The sequence below is a fragment of the Oncorhynchus gorbuscha genome, linkage group LG16, assembly GCF_021184085.1.
Source record: "Oncorhynchus gorbuscha isolate QuinsamMale2020 ecotype Even-year linkage group LG16, OgorEven_v1.0, whole genome shotgun sequence".
Taxonomy (NCBI): domain Eukaryota; kingdom Metazoa; phylum Chordata; class Actinopteri; order Salmoniformes; family Salmonidae; genus Oncorhynchus; species Oncorhynchus gorbuscha.
In genome coordinates this window covers 37,826,712-37,852,252 of record NC_060188.1, presented here as the reverse complement: position 1 = coordinate 37,852,252, position 25,541 = coordinate 37,826,712, and the positions used below count along the sequence as shown (strand labels likewise).

At 44.7% G+C, this 25,541-nt stretch overlaps 1 protein-coding gene across 1 annotated transcript; it reads right to left on the bottom strand.

Moving 5' to 3' along the window:
- Positions 1 to 3,283: 3,283 nt before the first annotated feature.
- On the bottom strand, positions 3,284 to 18,518 carry pwwp2a (PWWP domain containing 2A). Its single transcript, XM_046305337.1, has 3 exons — positions 17,340 to 18,518; positions 4,802 to 8,984; positions 3,284 to 4,728 (listed from the first exon to the last, which is right to left on the bottom strand). The coding sequence occupies exons 1-2, from the start codon at positions 18,479 to 18,481 to the stop codon at positions 7,085 to 7,087; spliced, it is 3,042 nt and encodes a 1,013-aa protein (XP_046161293.1). The 5' UTR covers positions 18,482 to 18,518; the 3' UTR covers positions 3,284 to 4,728; positions 4,802 to 7,084.
- Positions 18,519 to 25,541: the final 7,023 nt, after the last annotated feature.

The window sequence follows — 25,541 nt, the reverse complement described above, 5'->3', positions numbered from 1 at the left end:
ATTCAGTGAAGCCGATTGAATAGAACCCTACAGGACCCTGACTGGGGGAGCGTGATATCTTTGATTTTCTGTTTCTGCCAGTCAATTGTAGATTACACACTTAAGTACTGCATCTCCCCAGGAACAGTCTAGACATTTGGAGTTGTTCAGCTAACTCCTGTTCTTTAAGGCTGCTTGTAGCTCAGCGGGTAGCTTACTGTGGGACAACAGGAGCTGGTATAAGGTTGGGGCAGACTGAAGCCCCGTTTATACCTGGTGCTGATATCGTCCACATTCTGATTGGGCCCACATTTTTAGACCGGTGTAGACGATCAAAATAACTTATGGTGATCCTCCTACATCCACATAGCTGATCTTTTGACGGTGTCAAGAGGTGGAACTGAGTTACATCCACAAGCAGTTCCCAGCATTATACTTAAAGTGGATATTGCCATTGGCAAAGGAGTCACATTAAGAGAAATCCCATGCAGCCTTGTTTACAAATTCTAACACTGGACTGTGAGATGTAATCTACACCTTGATAAGGCTGATAGAAATTATTTTGTTTAATGATTTTCAATTTGAGTGTCATTTCTACAGTGCGATTGGAAAGTATTCAGACCCCTTGACTTTTTCCACATTTTGTTACGTTACAGCCTTATTCTAAAATTGTTCTCATCAATCTTCACACAATACACCATAATGACAAAGTAAAAACAGGTTTTTAGAAATGTTTGCCATCATATTTACTTAAGTATTCAGACCCTTTACTCAGTACTTTGTTGAAGCACCTTTATCAGCAATTACAGCCTCGTCTTCTTGGCTATGACGCTACAAGCTTGGCACACCTGTATTTGGGGAGTTTCCCATTCTTCTCTAAAGATCCTCTCAAGCTCTGTCAGGATGGATGGGGAGTGTCGCTGCACAGCTGTTTTCAGGTCTCTCCAGAGATGTTAGATCGGGAGTTTCACAGACCAGAGAATCTTGTTTCTCATGGTCTGAGTCCTTTAGGTGCCTTTTGGCAAACTTCAAACGGGCTGTTATGTGCCTTTTACTGAGGAGTGGCTTCCGTCTGGCCACTCTACCATAAAGGCCTGATTGGTGGAGGGCTGCAGACATAGTTGTCCTGGAAGGTTCTCCTACCTCCACAGAGGAACTCTGGAGCTCTTTCAGAGTGGCCATCGGGTTCTTGGTCAGCTCCTGACCTCATGACTTTGTTTTTGCTCTGACACGCACTGTCAACTGTGTGGGACCTTATACAGACAGGTGTGTGCCTTTCCAAATCAGGTCCAATTAATTGAATTTACCACCGGTGGACTCCAATCAAGTTGTAGAAACATCTTAAGGATGATCAATGGGTCTGAATACTTATGTAAATAAATGTGCTAAGATATCTAAAATACCTGTTTTTGATTTGTCATTATGGGATATTGTGTGTAGCTTGAGATGTATTTTTACTTAATCCATTTTAGAATAAGAATGTCACATAACAAAATGTGAATGCACTGTAAATAGCCTCGTTTCTCCTTCTGAACTTCTAATGCGAGTAGAATGGGTGTGGTTCCGTGACAACGATTAAGAGCAGCTGCTCACCGATTTGACAGCTCCAACGCAGTTACACCTTCGACACCGCCATCAGCTATGCGGGTGTTCGCTATCGCTTGATCTGTTTTAATCTAGGCCTAATGCTCAGTGGGCAAAGCTTAGAATATCAGTGGTTGGAGTTACAGGTGAGAGCAACAGAAGAAAAAAAGGCCCTTAAGGAAGTAGGATGGAGGGCGTTAAATGCGGGTTGCAACAAATGATGTATATGAACGTTAGATTGCTGATGCTATGTATTGGTCGATGAGAGGCTTAGAACCCACTGGTCGGCCATATTGGAACTCAGAAGAAGCAATCCTCAATAGGAATTAATGTAATTCTACAGTATTTCAATTACTTATTGTTTTCAAGGACAAAATTACATTGATTTAAGTATTTTGTTGTTGTAGTGGGGACATAAAGTACTTTAAACGTAAAAAAAAAAGTTCAGCTCACATATAATTTGAAAGTATGCATTGGTGTCTAATAGAATTAAACAAATGTAGACATTAAGAAAAAATACACGTACGTGTGTGTGTATATATATATATATATATATTGGTTGCGACCCGCAAGGTTGCCAGTTCGAATCCCAGTTGCGACTTCTTTTTTTAAAATTTAACCAACATTTTCAACTTATCACATTTCTAATCTACTAACTTTCTGGCTGAACAGCTTTAAATATGTGACAAGACTGTGCTAGTACCATCCCCCTGCTGGTTCAATGGATGTGGCAAGGGACCAGAAGGTCACAGGTTCTGATCCTCCCAATCACCTTTCTCAAAAAAGGTATAATTCAGCGTATTAATGCTAATTCTTATTTTATGTTAACACAAATATTGCTGGGTCTCCCGAGTGGCGCTGTGGACTAAGGCACTGCTCCGCAGTGCTAGCTATGCCATTAGAGATCCTGGTTTGCCTCTTCCAAATCCGTACGGGAGTTGCAGCAATGGGACAAGACTGAGAAAAAGGGATAAATAAAACAAATATTGCCTTTGGTCAAGAGGGACGATTTAAAATGTTTGATAATCCAGATACGTGTCCCTGACTACCTCCTGAGGTGGTCAGGAAGATCTGATCACAATCACTTCAAATGTGGGCACAATCAGACTGTGGACAGGATCAGGACACAAATGTTAGGCATGTTAGCACCAGGTATAAACGGGGCTTGAGACACCAGTATTCTTTTTCAAGACTGCTTCAACACAACAAAGCACAGCCTTCTGCAAATGCACTGTAATAGCATAGCACATGCAATCTTTATTGCATTAATATAAATGTTTTACATAGTATTGTTTTTATTCATTTTTTGTGTTTGCATTTCAAGATCACTGATCAACATACTAAAAACCCTGCAAAATCCTGTGTCCTGTCAACATGTATGTAATACAAATGTAATATATCTATAATGGTCAGAGTGCTCGTCTACTCTGCAGATGTCCTCACTCAAACTAAGGTCACATGCTTGTGGACATGGACGCCTGCTCAAAGAAATCAAATGGTATTCAGCATGATGGACAGGCCCAGAGGTGGAGTAGGTCTGCAATTCATTATAAATATATAAATGTTCCTTCTTCCGATACTTAAATAAAAATAATTATATCGATGACGTCTCCAATTCTGGACATGTCCTTCCGTCTGGCAGTGTAAAGGACCCATCAGCAGCCCTTCAGCGTTGTAGCACTGGAAGAGAAGACAGAGAGAGACATGAACACATCAGGGATCTTTTCATCCAAATCAGAGGGCATGCTCTTTCTGTATTTGGCTTCAACAAAGCAGATTCAATAGGTTTTAGTGCATGCCATTAAAAAGGCTTTTTCATCAAAGCACTGAGACATTGAAAACGTCAGCGCTATGGTACATGACAGGAAGGGCACTCCTACGAATACTAAAATGTTCTTTGAATAAAAGGCTGTAGGTCAGTGCACATTAGCCAACAACACAAAATTCGAGGGGCCTCCAGTTTTCGAGGGGCCTCCAGTGATCTTGAGTGAAATCAGGAATGAACCTAACGGTGCATTGTTCATGTTGCAACGGCGCCATTTTTGGGCTCAATTGCACCTCTAATGCATTTTGGGAGGGGTCCTGTGTGTCTCTCAATGAGGGATCTATACCTGAGTTCTGCTGCATGGATGCCTCAGCCTAGCAAGTTTCTGATTGACAGTGGTACAACCGAGATAGACATCACAAACGAGTCATCGTGATGTGATAACTTTTTCAGCAGTTTGCTGGTCTGGCGTGCATTTACTCCACTGATTATTCAAATGTCTTTGAGATTTAACTTTAGTTAACCTTGAAATGCTGCTGCTCTGTGGATCAGCTCCTTGATTTACGTAATGTTATGTGTATGCTGCTCCCGTACATGGATATATACACTGAGTGTACAAAACATTAGGAACACCTGCCCTTTCCATGCCAGACTGACCAAGTGAACTCAATTATCTCTTATTGATGTTACCGGTTTAATCCACTTCAATCACTGTACATAAAGGAGAGGAGACAGGTTAAAGATGGATTTGTGCCATTCAGAGGGTGAATAGGAAAGACAAAATATTTAAGTGCCTTCGAATGGGGTACGATAGTAGATGCCGGCGCACCGGTTTGCATGTATCAAGAACTGCAACAGTGCTGGGTTTTTCACACTCAACAGTTTCCTGTGTGTATCAAGAACGGTTTTACCACCCAAAGGATATCCAGCCAACTTGACAACTGTGGGAATCATTGGCATCAACATGGGCCAGCATCCCTATAGAATGCTTTCAACACCTTGTAGTCCATTCCCTGACAGATTGAGGCTGATCTTAGGGCAAACGGGGGTGCAACTAAATATTAGGAAGGTAAGTAGCCTTTTCATTTGTATTTCAAACCAAAATATTACTTCTCAGTACTATTTAATTTACAAACAATTAAGAGGACGGAACCATCAAACTCCTCCTAAATGTTAAATTCTACAATGCCATTCAAAGATGCATTGCTTCAGATACACTGACTGACAGCCATTGAACAATGGCTTCTATTAGCATATAATGTCAATGTCCTAGATCTGTTTGCAGGTAAGAAAATCTGTTCAATAAAAGGAATGATTTTACTCCCCCCAAAAATCTCAACATTCATGTATTTCCTCTCATTATTGTTAATGTACCAATAGCCTCAAGTGGTAAACAGGGGCTTATAATAATAATAATATATGCCATTTAGCAGACGCTTTTATCCAAAGCGACTTACAGTCATGCGTGCATACATTGACTGGCAAGTAGTTTTCTACAGGTCTGCTATTTCATAAAAGCCCCACAAACATTTGCAGTTAATGGCAGCTATTATAAGACCACAAGCCACAATTTAAAAGGCATGGTCATTGTCAACTTAAAATACGAGGGGGATAATATAAATATCTCAAATTCCAAATGACCAATGTTTTTATTCCAGCTTGTTTCAAGGTGAAACTGAAGCCTTATAAATAGCATTGGATTTGTAGGTGTTAATGGAAATAGGAGCACTAAAATGAAGACAACTAGGTAAGATTCTTGAAGTTGACATTTTATTTATAATACTTTTTAAAAACATCAGAAAAACATTTACACAAGTGTTCTTCAACTGTTACTTTTTCCAACAGCATTCTCTGATCTGCAAACAGATGATGTCCGAAATAGAAGAAACAGAGCCAACCCGTCATTATACACTTCGTCTCTGCTTGTAACAATGGTCAGGTCAGTGTACTCTACCGAGCAATACGCCTCTGATCTCTACCTGTACGGGGTCTTACTGTATGTCCCTTAACATTTAGTCAGAGTGGATAGGTATGTAGGCAGGTAAAAGAAGAAACATCTTTAGGAAATGTAATTTGTCATTGGTAATTAAATTGTCAAATCTGAAGTGAACAGAACTGGTAGAGATCAGAACTGGTGAGGTAACCCTTCCTCACAACCCTCCCCCAACCTCAGCCAAACAAAAAAGCCTTTTTTCCATTCTTCATCATAAAAATCCACTAAAAATAATTTGATACAGATTGTACTGTACATAATACATCAAATCAGAATTTGCAGTCGTATGAGATTAGCCAAGCAGTGAAGTGGTAAGAAGGTTGAGTTCAGGAGCACCAAATAAAGTCAAACACATTCCAACTCAAACAGGGTTGAGTAACAGCTGAACACTGAGAACTCTGAGAAATCACTGAACTACTTAGTACAAGTCAACAAGACATGGCAAACCCATAGTAAAAGTTGTAGAAAATAACAGAGCAAAAATAGTTCATCCCTGTAACGTGCCATACCACACATGTATATGAGAGGAGTAACTAAAATGGCTTCCCTCTGTCAATGCTAGTTGGTTCTATCATTTTCATAGTATGCCGTCGCTCCATCAACAAACATCTTTGTTTAAAATGTCCCGATGTGCAGACAATTCAAATCAGTGATTTTAAAACAAATTGGGCATCATTCTATGTATAACAGCATGCAAAATCACGGAGCTAGATAGGAAGACCAGAGAGTAATAAAACAGTCTTGGTTAACTGAGGAGCACAAGGTATAGAGACTACAGACAGGACAGAGTCAGATGAGGAGAGAGAACGGGGGAGAGGTGAGGTGGCCCAAGGGGACTGGACAGGTATGAGGGTGGTGGATGTGCCCACTGCCCGGTTGAGCGGGCACGCTCTCAGTACAGTATCTACTGCCCTGCAACCATCTCTGTTTTCAGAGAGGATTAGAAACAGGGCACCATCCTCCTCTCACCGGCACTTGAGGTGACTTTGGCTTACAGGCACATCCTCACAAGCCCAGCTCAACTGTCTGGAAAGCCCTGGCTGGCAGTGTGCCACACGGTGATCAAGAGCTTACCGGCCCGGCAGCCAGTTCCCACAGCCAGTCAGCTCTGACTGTGTCTGAGATACAGCAGGTACCTAAGCCCCTATAACTGCTCGCTCTTCAAATCCACCAGGGTCCACTTCCTCGTCACATCACAGCTACAGTACATGTCTTCAACCAGCACAGATACATCATATTTACTGCTGCTCAGATCCTGTAACTTTCCGTTCACAGTACCTGAAATTGAACCGCTCGTTGCATAGACTGAAATAACTACTCTTTTGGTCTCTTAAGATTTTGACAATTGGCAGCCAATCAAGCAAACCTATGAACCATGGTGTTAGAACATGACATAAGCTTCTTTGCACATAGAGTGAAACTTAAAGGCCTCAAGAGAAGGTGAATATTTCCATCACCAACCATTCTGTAAAAAAAAATGTTAAATTAAATGACCAGATTTCCACCAGTTTGGATAAATAAGTGAAATTTGAGAAGGATGATAAATTAAAATAAACACTGCCATTTTTATATATGCAGTATTGTGTATAACCCCAACCCATTCAGTCCCTTTTTGATCATAGAAAAAAAGAGGAGTCCTGGTTGTCTGGCCTGAAATATTTAGTTTCTTTCTCTCAGGAAGGTGAAGGGACATGGTAGGTGACTAGGAGGGGAGGGGGGGGACCATGTTTGCCTACCTTTCCTTTTCCCCAAAGCACACCACCTCACGTCTCGAATTGCGTAAGCAAGGCGCGAACCTCAGGAGTGAGCTGCTTGGCAGCCTTGGCTGCCTCTGTGATGGCTTTACGGTACAAGCCCTTTCTCTTCTTGTCGAAGCGTGACTGGAAGCTTTCTAGAAAGGGGGCGACCTGTGCAAGTGCCAGGAAGGAGGTGGTGGGTGAACCGAACCAGGCGACACGGGCCTCCTGCCTGACTAAGAGCCCATTATCTTTGCGGCTGATCTGGATGCCTAAGACGCGGGCTGGCCACCAAGGAAAACCATATATTTTGGCCCAAACGATGTCCCCTACGCAAATGCTCCTGCCGTCCAGAGAGACACACTTAGACACATTTTTGGAAAACACTTTCTGAGATTTACGAGTGGTTTTCTCTTCCGTAGGTGCTGGCGAGGGGTCAGTGACTGCTGAGGATGTGCCGGGGCCGGGGGGCGAGTGCAAATCACCGGGAGGGGGAAAGTCAAAGGTCTCGGTGGAGCTACACTCGGAGTTTGAAGACTTTAAGTCATCTGCACTATCAACGCTGCACATGGAGGTATTAGAGGAGTCAGGCTGGCTGGGGTTAAGGGTCATGTACACCACAAGGTTGCCAGCCTTGCTGCCGCGCGTCTCCCGCCTCTCCTCCCGCCCCCCCTGCTCCTCTGGCTCCACCTTGGGGTCGCTGTGCTCCGTGGCTGTGAGGGGTTCCACTTGGGTCTGGGATTGGGTCTGAGGACTGGGCTCAGGTTCTGGCCCTTTATCTAGACCCTGGTTTTCAGCAGCAGTGGCCTCGCCTGTGGAGCAGGAGGAGGAGGAGGAGCGCGTGGAGGTGCAGCGGGGCGCTCCTGGCTTTGGAGGGGACAAACGGCCACTTCCCGGCACTTTCTCGAGGCAAGGCGGCTTACATGTAGAAGAGTCATTCTCTTCATTACGGTACCTTTGGGGCTTGATGCGCATCCTGGGTGGCAGAGGGGTGGCGTTGCTTGGTCCCACCCCGCTGATCTGCTGCAGCCGCCGGGTGAAGTGGACCTTCTGGTGGGCGTGGGCCTCCTGCAGGGCAGCGGCCCTCGTCATCGTCTTGGCGTTGCCACTGCTGCCAGTGACCACTGTAGTCTCTCTCTGCCTCTTCTGCGCCTTGGCCAGTTTCAGCACCTCCCTTGCCTTGGAGTGATCAACATTTTTGCTCTGTAGCACTTTCTTGGCATTGAGTTGGACTCTGGAGCTGCTGTTGACCGGTGATGTTGTTGTGGTGGCTGTTGTCCTCAGAACCCTGTTCCCTCCAGCTCCGGCCTTCACCTGGCCCAGAGAAGAGGAAGAGGAGACTCGAATCCCTGAGGCCTGCCGTTTGGACACCTCAGCAGCATGGCGCTTCTCCTCAGAGCGAGAGTCATTACGTGGCCGCTTGCTGACAGTAGCTGCACTGTCGTTGCGTCTCCGCTTGGCGTCCTCGCCCCTAGAGTCCGACACAGGGCCTCTACGTGGCTCCCTCTTGTCCACGGTCATGACAGTCCCCTTGCACTTGTCACAGAGCACCTGGCGGGGCCTCAACTTGATGGCGTTCATGATAGAGGTGGGCTCCTCGCGATACAGCCTGCGCTTGGGCCGCTTGATCTTGCGGGGGGGCGGCTGAGGTAACGACTGGTTGTAGGTGTCCCTGATGAACAATGGCGGAGGGTAAGGGGCTCCCTCCTGAAACAGTGGCGGAGGTTTTGAAGTCCATGGGTTAGGCTTAGGCTGGGGGTCAGGTTTTGGTTCGGGGATTGCGACAACTTGGCTGTCAGGGTTTTCCTGGACTGGCATTTCCACCTTCTCTGGCTGGAATGGTTCTGTCTTTAGCTGCATAGATTCAGGTTTATCCTTGTATTCTCTCTTTGGGAACACAGTGATTGGAATTCCATAGGGTCCAAACCTGAGAAGAGAGAATTTGAGGATTTAGAAACTGTGGATAACTATAAAAACTCAACTCTAAACTATTTTTTGTCTTGTATTCGTCAAATATTTCATGCTAATTCAAGATGTTTCTCATTTAGGCTTACATTGTACATTTAGGAAATCAATCTAAATCAATTAAATCCTGAACATTCAAAGAGGAAATATTAAATTAGTGTTGCAAAAGATCAAAGAAGCTCCCACGGCTAAAAACACAACATCGCCATAGCTAACTAGAGTGCACAAGGCCCTACAAACAAAGGGAAAAAACTATCCTTGTTTACAATATTAATGCTCATCCTCCAGCTTAATTCACTAATGTTTTAATACGGCAGATACAAGTGAAGTTGGCAGCAGAAACTCCATTGACTGTGTTTGTTAAACCCTACCTTATGAATTTGGGATCAGCAGTGATTCTTGGGTTGAAACTGCCACACATTTCAACATCTATTGGGCTGCGTTGATACAGGAAGACCAATTAAGATTTTATTTTTTTAATTTGACACGAATTGGTCTTTTGACCAATCACAGATCTTTTCACATCAGATATTTTTCAGACCTGATCTGATCGGTCAACAGACCAATTAGTGAAGAAAAATCTGAATTGTGCTGCCTGTCTTGTTTTCTCTATTTGACTGAGTGTTCCTCAAAATTAAATTCCAGGAGGTGTAGAGATGTGGGCCATGCAAAGCAAACCAGACATAGCCTATATGATCATTTACTTCCCATGAAGCAGCCCTAGTCTAAAGTCAACGCTACCATGAACCCAAAATAAACAAATCTGAATAAGCCTATAAAAAGTTTCAGCGGTGGCTATTACCATGGCAGATAGGCTTACTCAGATTTGTCTATTTTGGGTTCATATATATATTTATTTTTACCTCAGAAGAACCCCTATACAACTTGACAACTTCAGCTCAACCAGAATCTTAAAACTGCCGACCCTACTGAACATTATCCAGATACTATATGTCAAATGGTTCAACTACCACTACATAGACCTAGTTGAGTTAGTGTACTGCATATGATATCTCCGCCTAGAAACTATGTTTCCTACCAGAACACCTCCTAAAATAATCCCCATGTTACATGGGAGATGACAGAGCTATACAGAGATAGATGGCATTGGGTAAATGTGTCCCTATGCTGCATCAAGCTCAAATACAGGACAAGATTTATCATGCTAACTCTACTGGACCAAATGCTAACGCTACTGGACCAAATGCTAACTCTACTGGACCAAATGCTAACTCTACTGGACCAAATGCTAACTCTACTGGACCAAATGCTAACTCTACTGGACCACCCTTCCTCCCCTTTGGAGAACAAAACAATGGATCAATAGCTAGGTTTCCATCCAACTGGCGACATTAGAAAATATGCTACCCATCCAAAAATCAGTGCGTGATGACGTAGAGCACACAAAATTGTTCCGAATTGTACCGAATACAAATCTAAAGTTCAATGTGTTTACATCACATTTTCAAATCTACTAATAGTTTTGTAACAAACTGTTGTGTTAAATAGCAAATGTGCCTACTCCGGTCTTCGCATGTGCGCTCTATCAAACAGCTAGCATACACAGTGCGGATTCTTACGGATAAGAGCAAGAATATTTGTATTTGTCAAGCAAGTGCAACGTCAATAAAGATGTTTTGGGAAACAGCTCTGAAATGTAAAGATGCTCTTATGAAGGTTATAACGATGAACTTTGCCTTAAGATGCTTTTGGGGTATGGGCCCTATACTGAACTCTACTGTGACGTCCAAACTTGTGAAACTAAGACATCTATGATTGTTTCAGATTTGGTCTGGTCCGGACCAACTAAATGAGGTCTTGTTTGGGGGCGGAGCTCATTACAAAAATTACCAATGTGTAGAAAAATACCCAAATATGCAAAAGTAGGATCTTTCACATTTCTACCTTTGTGTACCTTAGGGCTGTTCCCAACAATAGCAAAAATGTTGGTCGACAGTCTGTTCTTTCGACCAATTGGTCGAAATGTTTAAACATGTATTTTTGCACATGTAGACACATCCCATGTGTGTTAATCAAATCAAATATATGCACTGAGCTTGTCTGATGCTTTAAGCACACTGTTTGATTAAATAATGAAGACAGAAATTACTAGAGGGAGTCCAACCTCAATTGATTTGATTGTACGCTTGCAGCGTTGTTAAAATAAAAAAAAGAAGACAGTGAGCGACCGTGACTAGCACCCGGTGTCTCTCTCGCTCCACCCGGATGCACTAAACCACTACAAACACTTAATGTGTTTATCGTGCTGTCCGTGTTGCTGAAGCTGCAACATAATTTGCCATTTCTTACTTAAAAGTTCTGTTACCTCATTTGTTTAGGAAAAACATTTGTTTAGGAAAAACATTCCCGCAACCCTTACGCTTTTTGTGACACATGTATGCATCGCATGCACATGACCAATGGGGCCTGACCTATAGCAAATCATAATCGCATCAATAAATTGGTTATAACAAACTCCGAACACGTGAGAGCAAAATGGATGCAGAAGACGTGACATACAGTGCATTTGGGAAGTATTCAGATCCTTTCACTTTTTCCACATTTTATGTTATGTTACAGCCTTGCTCTAAAATTGATTTAATAACCCTCCCCCCTAAATCTACACACAATACCCATTAATGGCAAAGACATTTTTTTTTCATAAATGTTTACACATTTATTTTAGAAAATTACAGTCTTGAGTGTTCTTGGGTATGATGCTACAAGCTTGGCACACATGCACTTGGGAAGTTTCTCCCATTCTTCTCTGCAGATTCTCTCAAACTCTGTCAGGTTGAATGAGGAGAGTCGCTGCACAGCTATTTTCAGGAATCTCCAGAGAAGATCGATCGGCGTCAAGTCAGGGCTCTGGCAGGGCCACTCAAGGACATTCCGAAAAATGCCCCGAAGACACTCCTGCATTGTCTTGGCTGTGTGCTTAGGGTCGTTGTCCTGTTTGGAAGGTGAATCTTCGCCCCAGTCTGAGGTTCTGAGCAGGTTATCAAGAATCTCTCTGTACTTTGCTCCGTTCATCTTTCCCTTGATCCTGACTAGTCTCTTAGTCGCTGCCGTTGAAAAAGATCCCCACTCCCACAGGATGGTGCCAGGTTTCCTCCAGACGATACGCTTGGCATTCAGGCCAAAGAACTCAAACTTGGTTTCACCAGACCAGAGAATCTTGTTTCTCACGGTCAGAGTACCTTAGGTGCGTTTTGGCAAACTCCAAGCGGGCTGGTCATGTGCCTTTTACTGAGGAGTGGCTTCTGTCCTGCCACTCTACCATAAAGGCCTGATTTAGTGGTCACTGACCATCGGGTTCATGGTCACTGACCATCGGGTTCATGGTCACCTCCCTGACCAAGGCCCTTCTCCCCCAATTGCTCAGTTTGGCCGGGTGGCCAGCTCTAGGAAGAGTCTTGGTGGTTCCAAACTTCTTCCATTTAATAATGATAGAGGCCACTGTGTTCTTGGGGATCTTCAATACTGCAGAATTTCTTTTGTACCCTTCCCCAGATCTGTGCCTCGACACATTCCTGTCTCGGAGCTCTACAGACAAGTCCTTCGACCTCATGGCTTGGTTTTTGCTCTGACATACACTGTCAACTGTGGGACCTTATATAGACAGGTGTGTGCCTTTCCAAATCCTGTCCAATCAATTGAATTTACCACAGGTGGACTCCAATCAAGTTGTAGAAACATCAAGGATGATCAATGGAAACAGGATGCACCTGAGATCAACTGAGTCTCATAGCAAACGGTCCAAATTCTTATGTAAATAAGGTATGTATTTTAAAAATAATTTTGCACATTTCTAAACCTGTTTTTGCTTTGTCATTATGGGGTATTGTGTGTAGATTTGAGTGTTTTTTATTACATCCAATTTAGAATAAGGCTACAATGTAATAAAATGTGGAAAAGGTGAAGGAGTCTGAATACTTTCCAGAATGCACTGTAATCTATAGCCTAACTGTTAAATGTGTCTGGCTTTATAAAATCATGGAAACTGAAAACGCAGGCCACGTAGTATTTGTACTGTCCAGAGCTAAAAGTAAAACTGGACAATGCTACGGCAAGCTACGTCCTTTGGGGGGCATAATATTAAAAGTGGAGGTTTGGGATGCTTGTACTCAATTACTGCCTACATTCAAACTTTCAATCTCTTTAAATGGGAGGGGATGTGTGCGATTCAAAATGTATTGTTTCTCTGGCAGTTACATTAGGGCAATTCCATGTTAACGGAATGATGCTTTGATTCCATTTTTTCCACTTTAAAATGTATGCCAAACAAAAAACATTGATTTCAAAGTTTAATGAACCATAAGTCTATGCAGAAGGACTACTTAACAATTTCCACTGAAAATATTACAAAAACAAATTTCGTGGATAGATGCAGATGCAAACTTTGGTAACGGAATTTAGGTAAAATCTCCATCAGAATTTTATGCAAACCCATTTCAAAGATGTCTATAAGTGAAGTAGATTTACGCCCGGTAAATGAATTACATCATGGGTCCCTGATCTGTAATACCCAGAAATGCATAATTATGGATATGAATGTTATTCTCAGGGGTCGCACTAAAAAAGATAAGCCTATTTCTTAATACGTTATTTTGCTGTGTTTTGTAAATGCTGATCTAAAATGCTTCATATTGTAATTTCTCCATGGCATCAGACTCATTTTGAGCTTCAGTTGCACTTCACCTCTGATTCAGTTGCACTTCTCCACTTGGGAGAGAATTCACAAATGGGCATTCTATCAGCAGACAGCGCTGACCGATGTGTAGCTACTTTTCTCTGGTACTTTTCTCAGTGTAGCCTACTTTTCTCTGGTAAAATGCTAGATTAACATCAAGCAAAACATTAGGAACTGTAGCTGGCTACATTCTTTCTATGATAAACATTAGAAATGGCCATGCATCGTTTTTTGCAAAAAAAAATACTTACTTTTTCATTGTACACTCATTTACTTGTGACTGCTAGCCAAATAGCTTTGCACTTCTTTTGTCACCTGATGAAAATGAAGCCATTTTCTGCACGAATGTATTTTCTGTGAAGGAAAACTATAGTTGCACATCCCCGATTACTCTATTGAAGCAAAACACTTGACTGCCAATATAAAACACAGGTGATATGGTTTAAAACGCAGATTATTTTTGATGGGCTGCATTTTGAAAATGCAGATTTCTGAACTATTAACGTGACCCCTGATTCTCATGTTTAACAAGTTTGGACATCACAGCACAGCAGAGCACAGTAGAGTACATTGCAGTACAAAAGAGCAGAGTAGGCTTCAGTAGAGTGCAATAAAGTTCAGTAGAGTACAATACTATACTTTACTGTATTGGACTGTATTCTACTGTGCTGTATTGTGATCTCTAATCACTGTACTATCCAAACTTGTGAAACATATGTCTATGATTGGTCCAGTCAGTCTGTGGACATTACCATCAAGGTCAGGGTGGACTGATCAAATTTTAACTACTTTTCAACATCCATGGACATCCGGTGTTGATCGGTGCTTAATGGGTTAGGAAGCTGGTTACAAGGGGCTCATGGGTAGGTGTCAGTAAGACCTGGGAGAGGTGACATTAACTGGAGAGTAAGAGAGAAGGGCAGAGAGCGAGGAAAATGGGAGAGGCACGGGTTGTCCAGAGGCACGGGTTGTCCAGACTCACTGTTATAACACTCTTGGTTTGACCACCAGACGACAGAAGGAGAAAGAAAACGGTTATAATGCCAGTGGAAGAGAGGACAGTAAGCAGGTGACCCAACTGTGGTTTGTGACTATTATGATTTCCTATCGTAGCCAATTAATTTGCCGTAATTACGTTACATATTTTTTTGTAAATACGTTACCAATTTGAATTACTTAATTCATAAACAAAATCGATATCAGTAAAATACTAATTGGTATGTTTACCATTACTTGTTACTTCTGTGAACTTTCATTATCCAAAATATCTTAAATGTGCATTTTTTGTAATGGAATTACAAGGCAATAATTCTTAAACTTGCCGAAGGTAAACCATTTCTCCAAAACTAAATATAAGTGTTGATATTAGTTGGCAGGGTTTTTACATCAACATTTTGTTTTGATGTATTTTTGATAGCTTAAGACTTTATAGGGTAGATGTTTTCTAAGACCACTCTTCCATATGCCTTTACTTATGCCTAATTTACGATTTAAACATTTTTGAAAAATGTAACCATGCCTTAAATTCCCCAAAATATGGACTTAACTTTCATTTGACATGCTCCTGTGAATTTCACATGATGGTGCTCATGGGTTCTTTCCAATGGAAATGCACATTTTTTTATGTTTACCTTTATTTAACCAGGCAAGTCAGTTAAGAACATATTCTTAACTTCCTGTTCAGGGGCAGAACGACAGATTTGTACCTTGTCAGCTCGGGGGTTTGAACTCGCAACCTTCCGTTTACTAGTCCAACGCTCTAACCACTAGGCTACGCTGCCGCCCCATAAGCAAGTAGTCTACATCTATACCTGTATTAATATGGCCATGAGCCCCTCCATTACTACTTATAAACATCCTTGAAATCGTAAAAAGATGCAGATTCCTCTGACAGCCAAAACCAACTGTAAAATTGCACTGGAGAGTTAAGGATTAGCGAGTGCCTCACTCTAATCACAATGAATGAAACAGCCAAGAGAAAGAGGGGAACATGCCTTTCCTCACCACTGTCTTTCCTTCACGTCACAGCTTCTCACAGCAGCCTCCTTATCAACGAACACCTTTCATTAACACACAACCACCATCTTTTCCTTCCTAATCAACACCAGGTGACTGTCAGCTAGGTAAAAGGTTGGCCTGATCCAGAAACATCAGCAAGCCATTTCCCCTTGGCACTTCATTGATTTGAAATAATTGAATAAGTATACAATATGGTAGCAGCTCCAACTTTTCCTCTGATAGCAACAATATGGTGGAAATTCCACCCACCTGTCCTAACTTCCATCTTTCCAGATGCATACACCTAAGTAGGGGACGGGTAGAGTAGACATTTTAGGACCAGGTCGATGTCTAGAGGCGAGTTAGTCTGAATCGAAGACAGCGACTAATCTCTCGTCTTGAGCACACATCCAATAGGAAAAACAATGATTCCATATGACCTATGCTATGGAACACACTCTGGCAAATCACAGCCACAAGGCCTGCACTCAGGGGACTGTTGTAAAACAAAAGCCATAAACCGATCCCTTATACTCAACAATGAGGATCTAAAAATTGAGTCTTGTTTGTAGAGCGGGGATGGTGTTGATTATCTACAGTACTGTAGAAAATGAAGCAGTAAGGTTTGAGTGGCCTCCATCTTGTCATTGTAATAAACCGGCCATTGTCCTTGGGATCACTGCTGCTCAGGCTCTTATCAAAGCAACTTACACTAAAGTGGCTTCCAAGTTATAGCATATTCTACCATGTATTGATAACCTATATTAAAAGCACATATGGTATAATACCAGAAGAATACCTTGAAATGATATGAAGTCCTGAAGAGCAACTACATAATGAGCTGTAAGCAGCTTGTGTGGAGAAACTCAACACAACAAGGTGTTGATTGTGTGTGCAGATGTCATCTTTGCTAAACATAATGAAGATGTTCAACATAGTCCCCAGGCATGTCAGCAAGTTTAATTATGACCCAAAATCTACACCTGCAGATTATAAAAGGGAGGGTTGGAGGAAAGGTGTTGATGAGACAGGTGACAAATAACAAGAAGGACATTAGAAGGGTTGTTGATGGTGGCATAGTGCTACATGACTACTCTACCAACTGCAGCATTCTTCTTAGCATGACCTTACACTACAGACTGAGCATGTGATCATCCTCTCCAGCTGACCTCTGATATACCTGGACTTTGTAAATAGAAACATCAAGTTTAGTTTTGTAAACTGAAATGACAAACCGAAAGCACTGCCCACATAACTGGGGATAAGAGCAGTTCCTCTGTATTTTTGTGATATTCTGTCAAACTAGAGATCACCATGGTAGCTTGACCCCTCGCAAATATAGAAAACTATCAGTTTAGTTCAGGAGGCAGGGGTTTGCAAAGAACAAGGTCCTTTACTGACAGCTGACAAGTCGGAATGAGGACACGCCACATCTTTCAGGTGTGAATTGTTGAGTAATTTTGTATGTGCATAATGTGCAGTGGATGTCAGTAGTAAACAAAAAATATGTGGTGTGTTTCCAGAAGTTAACTAATGGACAGAAAAGTCTTAGGAAGTTACATAGAAAAACAAATGTGGTGTAAAACTAAAACATAAGAGACATTTCTGAGAAGGATTATACTATACCTTTTAGAGAGGTCCATCAGAACCCCAGAGAAGATCTTCTCGCCTAACCGAAAGGACACCACCAGTGCGTCGTCGATGATGTGATCCAGAGATACTCGAACTTCAGAACCAGGTATCAGATTGTCCACTGATTCGGACTGTACCTCCTCAGTATCAGCAACGGGAATGGGGTGAGGGGGATTCAATACGGTCTCGCTCTCGTGGAAGTTCGTTTCCAAACTCCGCTGTCGTGAGCACGAGTCCCCAAGTTCTGCCGAGGAGTCAACCTGACCGACTGCCATTACAGGAAGCTCGGGACTCGGAGAGTTCTGGTTTGTGATGCTCGAAAAGTCATAAATGTATCCAGTCTCCATGGGTATTCCAATGAGTGTCTCCGTCTCTCGAACTGGCAGAGAGTCGACGTGTTCTATGGACTGGGGATGTTCAAGAGAGGCATCTCCCAAAGACTCGGCCTTGTACTCTGTAACAGAAAGAGCATCATCTGCTGATTCGGGCTCCAGTTCAGCCTCATGGGACGGTTTAATTAAAGCTCTATAGCCACACTCGATAATAGTAGGTTGGGTTGATTCTGTGTTTTGATAGTAATTGATCATGGGCTCTGCTGGCTCTGCCAACGACAGCCCAGCCTCCGTAGTCACAGGATGCGCAGGGAACGAATGCAAAAAGACCACCGATGGCTGTGAATCGGAGATGGAGCTATTCTGATGGCAGGCGTAGGGCTCGTGCTTACTGAGCTCGTTTGCAGGATCAACATTAGGCGAAAAAAATTGTTTCAAACGTTCTGCCCTCGACATTGTGTATTTCGAACCATAGCCCCCGCGAGAATGGTTATCGGTATTTTCTAAGCCGACCATGAGACATCCTGTATCGATGTGTTCATCCAATGCACAAGCAGCGAGGACTTTTCCCGCGGCTTCTTGGTCTGGCCTGCTCACTAGCTCCATTTGGACCTGGCTGCATTCCTGAACTGCATCCCCATCCTTGAGTTGGTGAACAAGGTCTATTACTGGCGCGTACTGCTGCGTTGCATCGGAGTCGAGTTTGCCCCCCGGCACAGCTGGCACCGGTTCGAGCTCACCACAGTCCCCCGCTGTTGTTGTTGATACCGCAACAGCTCCTGGCTCCGCAGCCACGGCCGCCATTTTCTTTCCGCTTTGCTTCTACGGCCAGGTCCCGTCCTCTCCCTGTGATAGCACTAGAGCCCGCCCACTTGAAAGCCAAGAACACTTGATAGGCCAGCGAACTATACAGTTGTAGTTGAGTTGTCAATATTCACGTCATTCAAAGGAAACCCTGGAAACAATTTTGTAATTGGCTCCCTTTGTCTAACCTTAACCTAACGTAACAGGCAAAAAATAAACATTTTGTGAACCTTTTCCACAAGGGGCGATATTGTATTGTATTTCAAGCGTCAGCGAGGTTCAAGCAGAGATGTTAAAAAATGTACAGTAGGCCTATATTGATTTTGAACCTTTTGTCTTTGGTTCTAGTTCTATCCCTATCCTTCAAACATATTGTCTGGGCAACACTGAATGCATTGCATTGAACACTTATCAGTCACTTCAAATTCGTCAGGTGGTGACTCACAAGTATAAACTATGTATAACTGTGTCATTATGTCTCATATGAGGCAAGATAACACATAGAGTAAATGCATATAAAGTTAATTATCTTAACCTGCTGCTTAAATTCTCCTAATCTGCTACGAAAAAGTAACGTCCGGTTGTAGCTCTATCTATCTAAGTAGCAGTCCAAATGACGAAGACGACGAAAACAACAAGCACAATTAATGTCTTTGGTGCTTGCCATAGCCTTCAGCTTCACGATTGCTGACTGGTCTGGTGCGAGGCTTTATACGGCTTTAAGTCTTAGGCCACAATTGCACATTGCTATTTCATTCTCACATTATAGTTGTTTTCTTTAGAAACCAAGCGTACCAGTAGGTCTATGTATACCACAGTTTCTAAAAATAGGATCCAAAAACGAGGATCCTGTGTACATCTGCATAAAAGGTGTATCTGAATGGATAAATTCTATAAATATAATGCATTGCTATATATCCCTTATCCATATTATTCAATGGATACTTTACAGTATTTTTAAAGCAGTACCAGCAGTGTCTGAAATACACCCCTTATATAGATCTTGGCCTATAGCATACACTCCTAGGCCTAATGTGTTCATAGCGAACTTTTGACCTGAGCTTCAGGTGGTTACTCTGAAAAGCACTGTCAAAGCATCTCAGCAGGAAATACCATTGGATATTATATGGGGGTGGATGGAAGATAATAGTATTACTTGACAAGGCAGCTGAAACACATTTTCAGTTGAGGAAGAGCATTTGTGTTACATGTGTGTCCTTTGTGTGAATTAGAGATTATCCATAAGAGATACCGTAGTACCCCTTTTGCGAGTATCACCTTACAAAAATGACTTCTGACAGAGAAAGATTGTATGACATTTGTCATTGGTAAGGGGTACTTAAGTAGTATGGTGCACTATAAAAGTTGATGTTTCAGTGTGTTATACACTCTTCAAACTGATTCAACCCTTGGGGGAGAATAAAATTATTTAGCTCTGTGCTGAAGGACACTGTTGAGCAAATAATCATGAAAGAGTTTTATGTGTTATCTTGGCATAGTACAACAACGACTCAAGTGTTGAAATCAAAGGTAATACACTATGAGTCAATGAGTAACCAATACCTGAATAAACTTACTTACTTATTCATTTAAATTTTTAAAGAATTTCACATGAGCATTTTCTTACATTTAGAAGAGCATTATGTAATTCAATGAACTATCAAAAATAGTAGCCAACAGTAGGGTAGATATAAAAATGTGGATCTTATTACATACAGTTGAAGTCGAAAGTTTACATACACTTAGGTTGGAGTCATTAAAACTCGGTTTTCAACCATTCCACAAATTTCTTCCAAACTATAGTTTGGGCAAGTCGGTTAGGACATCTACTTTGTGCATGACACAAGTCATTTTTCCAACAAATGTTTACAGACAGATTATTTCACTAAATTCACTGTATCACAATTCCAGTGGGTCAAAAGTTTACATTCACTAAGTTGACTGTGCCTTAAAACAGCTTGTGCCTTTAAAATTCCAGAAAATGATGATATCTCTTTAGAAGCTTCTGATAGGCTAATTGACATCATTTGAGTCAATTGGAGGTGTACCTGTGGATGTATTTCAAGGCCTACCTTCAAACTCAGTGCCTCTTTGCTTGACATCATGGGAAAATCAAAAGAAATCAACCAAGACCTAAGAAAAAAAACTAGACCTCCTGTCACGAGTCCGACCGAGGGTGGTTCCCCTTCCCGGGCGGGTGGCGCTCGGCGGTCGTCATCACCGGCCTATTAGCTGCCACTGATTGTTTTTCCTCCCCCTCCTTGTATGTTTAGTGGTAGCACCTGTTTATGTTTAATTAGTTTGTCTTTATTAGACAGCCGGCCCGCCTGGTTGTTGTGCGGGATTATTTCATTGTAAACCTTCGGCTCTGTTGTAGAGGTACGTGCTTAGTGCCTAGTCGTGATTTTTTCTATTGTACTTTTTCCCCTGTGTTTGGGAACGTTACTTTTGTGTGCACCCTGTGGTGCGTTGGTGCTAGTAAAGACGCACAGCATTGAACTCTGTCTCCTGCATTTGACTCCACACCCACGACACCCGGAGCATTACAGAATCCCGCACCTATCAGATTGATGGAGTCAGCAGGATCAGCAGCCAACCCTCTCCCATCGATGGAGGAACGGGTTCTCCACCACACCACCGTCCTCCATTGGATCGGATCCGCGATGGATCAGGTGATGGAGAGAATGGAAAGATGGGAGAGGAGTGGTCTCCTCTCTCCACCTTCGGCACCCACGGTTCCGGACTCCCCATCTCCCGACTCCAGCACCCTCCGTCTGACGCTACCGAGGGCTTATGATGGAGCGGCGGCGGGTTGCCAGGGGTTTCTGCTTCAGCTGGAGCTATACCTGGCCACCATCAGACCCACTCCCTCAGGAGCAGAGAGGGTGAGTGTCCTCATCTCCTGCCTCACGGGTCGTGCTCTGGAGTGGGCGAACGCAGTCTGGAATGGCCCAGACTCAGCGCGGGAGCACTACACAGAGTTTTCCTGCCGCTTCCGTGCCGTGTTTGATCACCCTCTAGACGGCCGAGCGGTGGGAGAACGACTATTTCATCTCAGGCAGGAGAAGAGGAGCGCCCAGGATTACGCTCTGGAGTTCCGGACCTTGGCAGCCGGATCTGGGTGGAACGACAGGGCCCTTATGGACCACTACAGGTGTAGTCTCCGAGAGGACGTCCGCCGGGAGTTAGCGTGTTGGGACACCACTCTGTCACTGGATCAGCTGATCGACATGTCCATTCGACTGGATAATCTGCTGGCTGCCCGCGGGCGTTCAGAGAGGGTTCTGTGCGTTCCACCACCCAGCCCCTCCGCTCCCATTCCCATGGAGTTGGGAGGGGCTACGCCGAGGGGTACCGGAGGAGGTGGCCTTCCCTGCACCAACTGTTGTCGGAGAGGGCACACGTCTGATCGGTGCTGGGGGGGTCCGTCTGGGAGTAGAGATGGCAGGCGGAACGCTTCTCGGTCACCCCAGGTGAGTCAGCATCAAACTCACCCAGAACCCCTTGTTGGCCATATGTTTGTCTTAATCTCTTTCCTTCACTTTTTTCCCTCTTCCCAGCATAGGGCGCTAGTCGATTCAGGCGCAGCTGGGAACTTTATGGATCGCGGACTCGCCCTTAGGTTAGGGGTTCCGCTGGTGCCGATAGATTCTCCTTTCCCCGTGCACTCCCTAGATAGCCGGCCATTAGGGTCAGGGATGGTCAGGGAGACCACGGTCCCACTGGACATGGTGACGCAGGGGAATCATAGGGAGCGTATCAGTTTTTTTATTATTGATTCGCCTGCGTTTCCAGTGGTGCTGGGGACTCCCTGGTTGGCCCGGCACAATCCTAAAATTTCATGGAGACAGGGGGTTCTCCAGGGGTGGTCAGAGGAGTGTTCTGGAAGGTGTTTGGGAGTTTCCATCGGTGCCACGTCGGTGGAGAGTCCAGACCAGGGTTCCACGGTGTGCATTCCCCCCGAGTATGCCGATTTGGCAATCGCTTTCAGTAAAGTGAAAGCGACTAAATTACCACCTTATCGACCGGGAAGGGATTGTACGATAGATCTCCAGGTGGACGCTGCGCTTCCCAAGAGTCAAGTGTACCCGCTGTCCCAGGAGGAAACGTTGGCAATGGAGACATATGTCACGGAGTCGCTGGGACAGGGGTACAGTCGGCCCTCCATTTCACCCGTCTCCTCGAGTTTCTTTTTTGTGAGGAAAAAGGAGGGAGGTTTGCGTCCGTGTATCGATTATAGAGGTCTAAACGCTATCACAGTGGGGTATAGTTACCCTCTACCTCTCATCGCTACGGCGGTGGAATCGTTCCACGGAGCGCAGTTCTTCACAAAACTGGACCTCAGGAGCGCGTATAGTCTGGTGCGTATTCGGAAGGGAGACGAGTGGAAAACCGCATTTAGTACTACATCCGGCCACTATGAGTACCTCGTCATGCCGTATGGGTTAAAGAATGCTCCAGCCGTTTTCCAATCCTTTGTAGACGAGATTCTCAGGGACCTGTGCGGGCAGGGAGTGGTTGTTTATATCGATGACATTCTGATCTACTCGGCCACTCACACCGCGCATGTGTCTCTGGTGCGCAAAGTGCTTGGTAGACTGCTGGAGCATGACCTATACGTCAAGGCTGAGAAATGCGTGTTCTCTAAACGAGCCGTCTCTTTTCTGGGATATCGCATTTCCACCTCGGGGGTGGTGATGGAGGGTGACCGCATTAGGGCCGTGCGTAATTGGCCGACTCCAACCACGGTAAAGGAGGTGCAGTGGTTTTTGGGTTTTGCCAACTACTACCGGAGGTTTATCCGGGGTTTTGGCCAGGTAGCGGCTCCCATTACCTCACTGCTGAAGCGGGGCCCAGTGCGGTTGCAGTGGTCAGCAGAGGCGGACAGAGCATTCAACAGGTTGAAGGCGCTGTTCACTGATGCGCCCGTGTTGGCGCATCCGGACCCCTCTCTAGCATTCATAGTGGAGGTGGACGCGTCCGAGGCTGGGGTGGGTGCCGTGCTATCACAGCGCTCGGGTACGCCACCAAAACTCCGCCCCTGCGCTTTCTTCTCAAGGAAGCTCAGCCCAGCGGAGCGTAACTATGATGTGGGGGACCGGGAGTTGCTAGCGGTGGTTAGAGCTCTGAAGGTGTGGAGACACTGGCTTGAGGGGGCTAAGCACCCTTTTCTCATCTGGACCGACCACCAGAATCTGGAGTATATTCGGGCAGCTAGGAGACTTAACCCACGTCAGGCAAGGTGGGCCATGTTCTTCACCCGGTTCCGGTTTACTTTGTCTTATAGACCGGGCTCCCAGAACGTGAAGGCAGACGCACTGTCCCGCCTTTATGACACCGAGGAGGGGTCCACCGAACCTACTCCCATCCTTCCCGCCTCTAAGCTGGTAGCCCCAGTGGTATGGGAGGTGGACTCGGACATCGAGCGGGCGTTACGGGCTGAACCCGCGCCTCCTCAGTGTCCAGCGGGGCGAAGGTACGTGTCGCTTGGTGTTCGGGACAAACTGATTCGGTGGGCTCACGTCCTACCCTCCTCGGGTCACTCTGGGGTGACGAGGACAGTGGGGAGCCTTCAGGGGAGGTATTGGTGGCCTACGTTGGTTAAGGACGTTAAGGGTTATGTCTCCTCTTGCTCAGTGTGCGCTCAGAGTAAGGCTCCTAGGCACCTTCCTAGAGGGAAGCTACAACCCCTCCCCGTTCCACAGCGGCCATGGTCACATCTGTCCATAGATTTCCTGACCGATCTCCCGCCGTCTCAGGGGAACACCGCGGTTCTAGTGATTGTGGATCGGTTTTCTAAGTCCTGCCGTCTCCTCCCGTTGCCCGGTATCCCTACAGCCCTGCAGACTACGGAGGCATTATTTACCCATGTCTTTCGGCATTACGGGGTGCCGGAGGACATCGTTTCTGATCGGGGCCCCCAATTCACGTCTCGGGTATGGAGAGCGTTCATGGAACGCTTGGGGGTCTCTGTCAGCCTGACCTCCGGTTATCACCCCGAGAGTAATGGGCAGGTGGAGAGATTGAACCAGGAGGTGGGTAGGTTTCTGCGGTCGTATTGCCAGGATCGGCCAGGGGAGTGGGCACGATACATTCCCTGGGCTGAAATGGCTCAGAACTCACTACGCCACTCCTCTACTAACGTGTCCCCTTTTCAGTGTGTGTTGGGGTACCAGCCGGTCCTGGCACCATGGCATCCGAGCCAGACCGAGGCTCCTGCGGTGGAGGAATGGGTACAGCGCTCCAAGGAGACCTGGAGGGCCGTCCAGGAATCTCTACGACAAGCGAGTGGACGGCAGAAGAGGAGTGCTGACCGCCACCGCAGTGAGGCCCCCGTGTTTGGGAACGTTACTTTTGTGTGCACCCTGTGGTGCTAGTAAAGACGCACGGCATTGAACTCTGTCTCCTGCATTTGACTCCACACCCACGACACCCGGAGCATTACACCTCCACAAGTCTGGTTCATCCTTGGGAGCAATTTCCAAACGCCTGAAGGTACAATGTTAATCTGTACAAACAATAGTACGCAAGTATAAACACCATGGGACGACGCAGCCATCATACCGCTCAAGAAGGAGACACCTTCTGTTTCCTAGAGATGAATGTACTTTTGTGCAAAAAGTGCAAATCAATCCCAGAACAACAGCAAAGGACCTTGTGAAGATGCTGGAGGAAACAGGTACAAAAGTATCTGTCCACAGTAAAACGAGTCCTAACCTGAAAGGCTGCTCAGCAAGGAAGAAGCCACTGCTCCAAAACCGCCATACAAAGCCAGACTACGGTTTGCAACTGCACACAGGGACAAATATCATACTTTTTGGAGAAATGTCCTCTGGTCTGATGAAACAAAAACAGAACTGTTTGGCCATAATGACCATCGTTATGTTTGGAGGAAAAAGGGTGAAGCTTGCAAGCCGAAGAACACCATCCCAACCGTGAAGCACGATAGTGGCAGCATAATGTTGTGGGGGTGCTTTGCTGCAGGAGGGACTGGTGCACTTCACAAAATAGATGAAATCATTAGGGAAGAAAATTTAAGTGGATATATTGAAGCAGCATC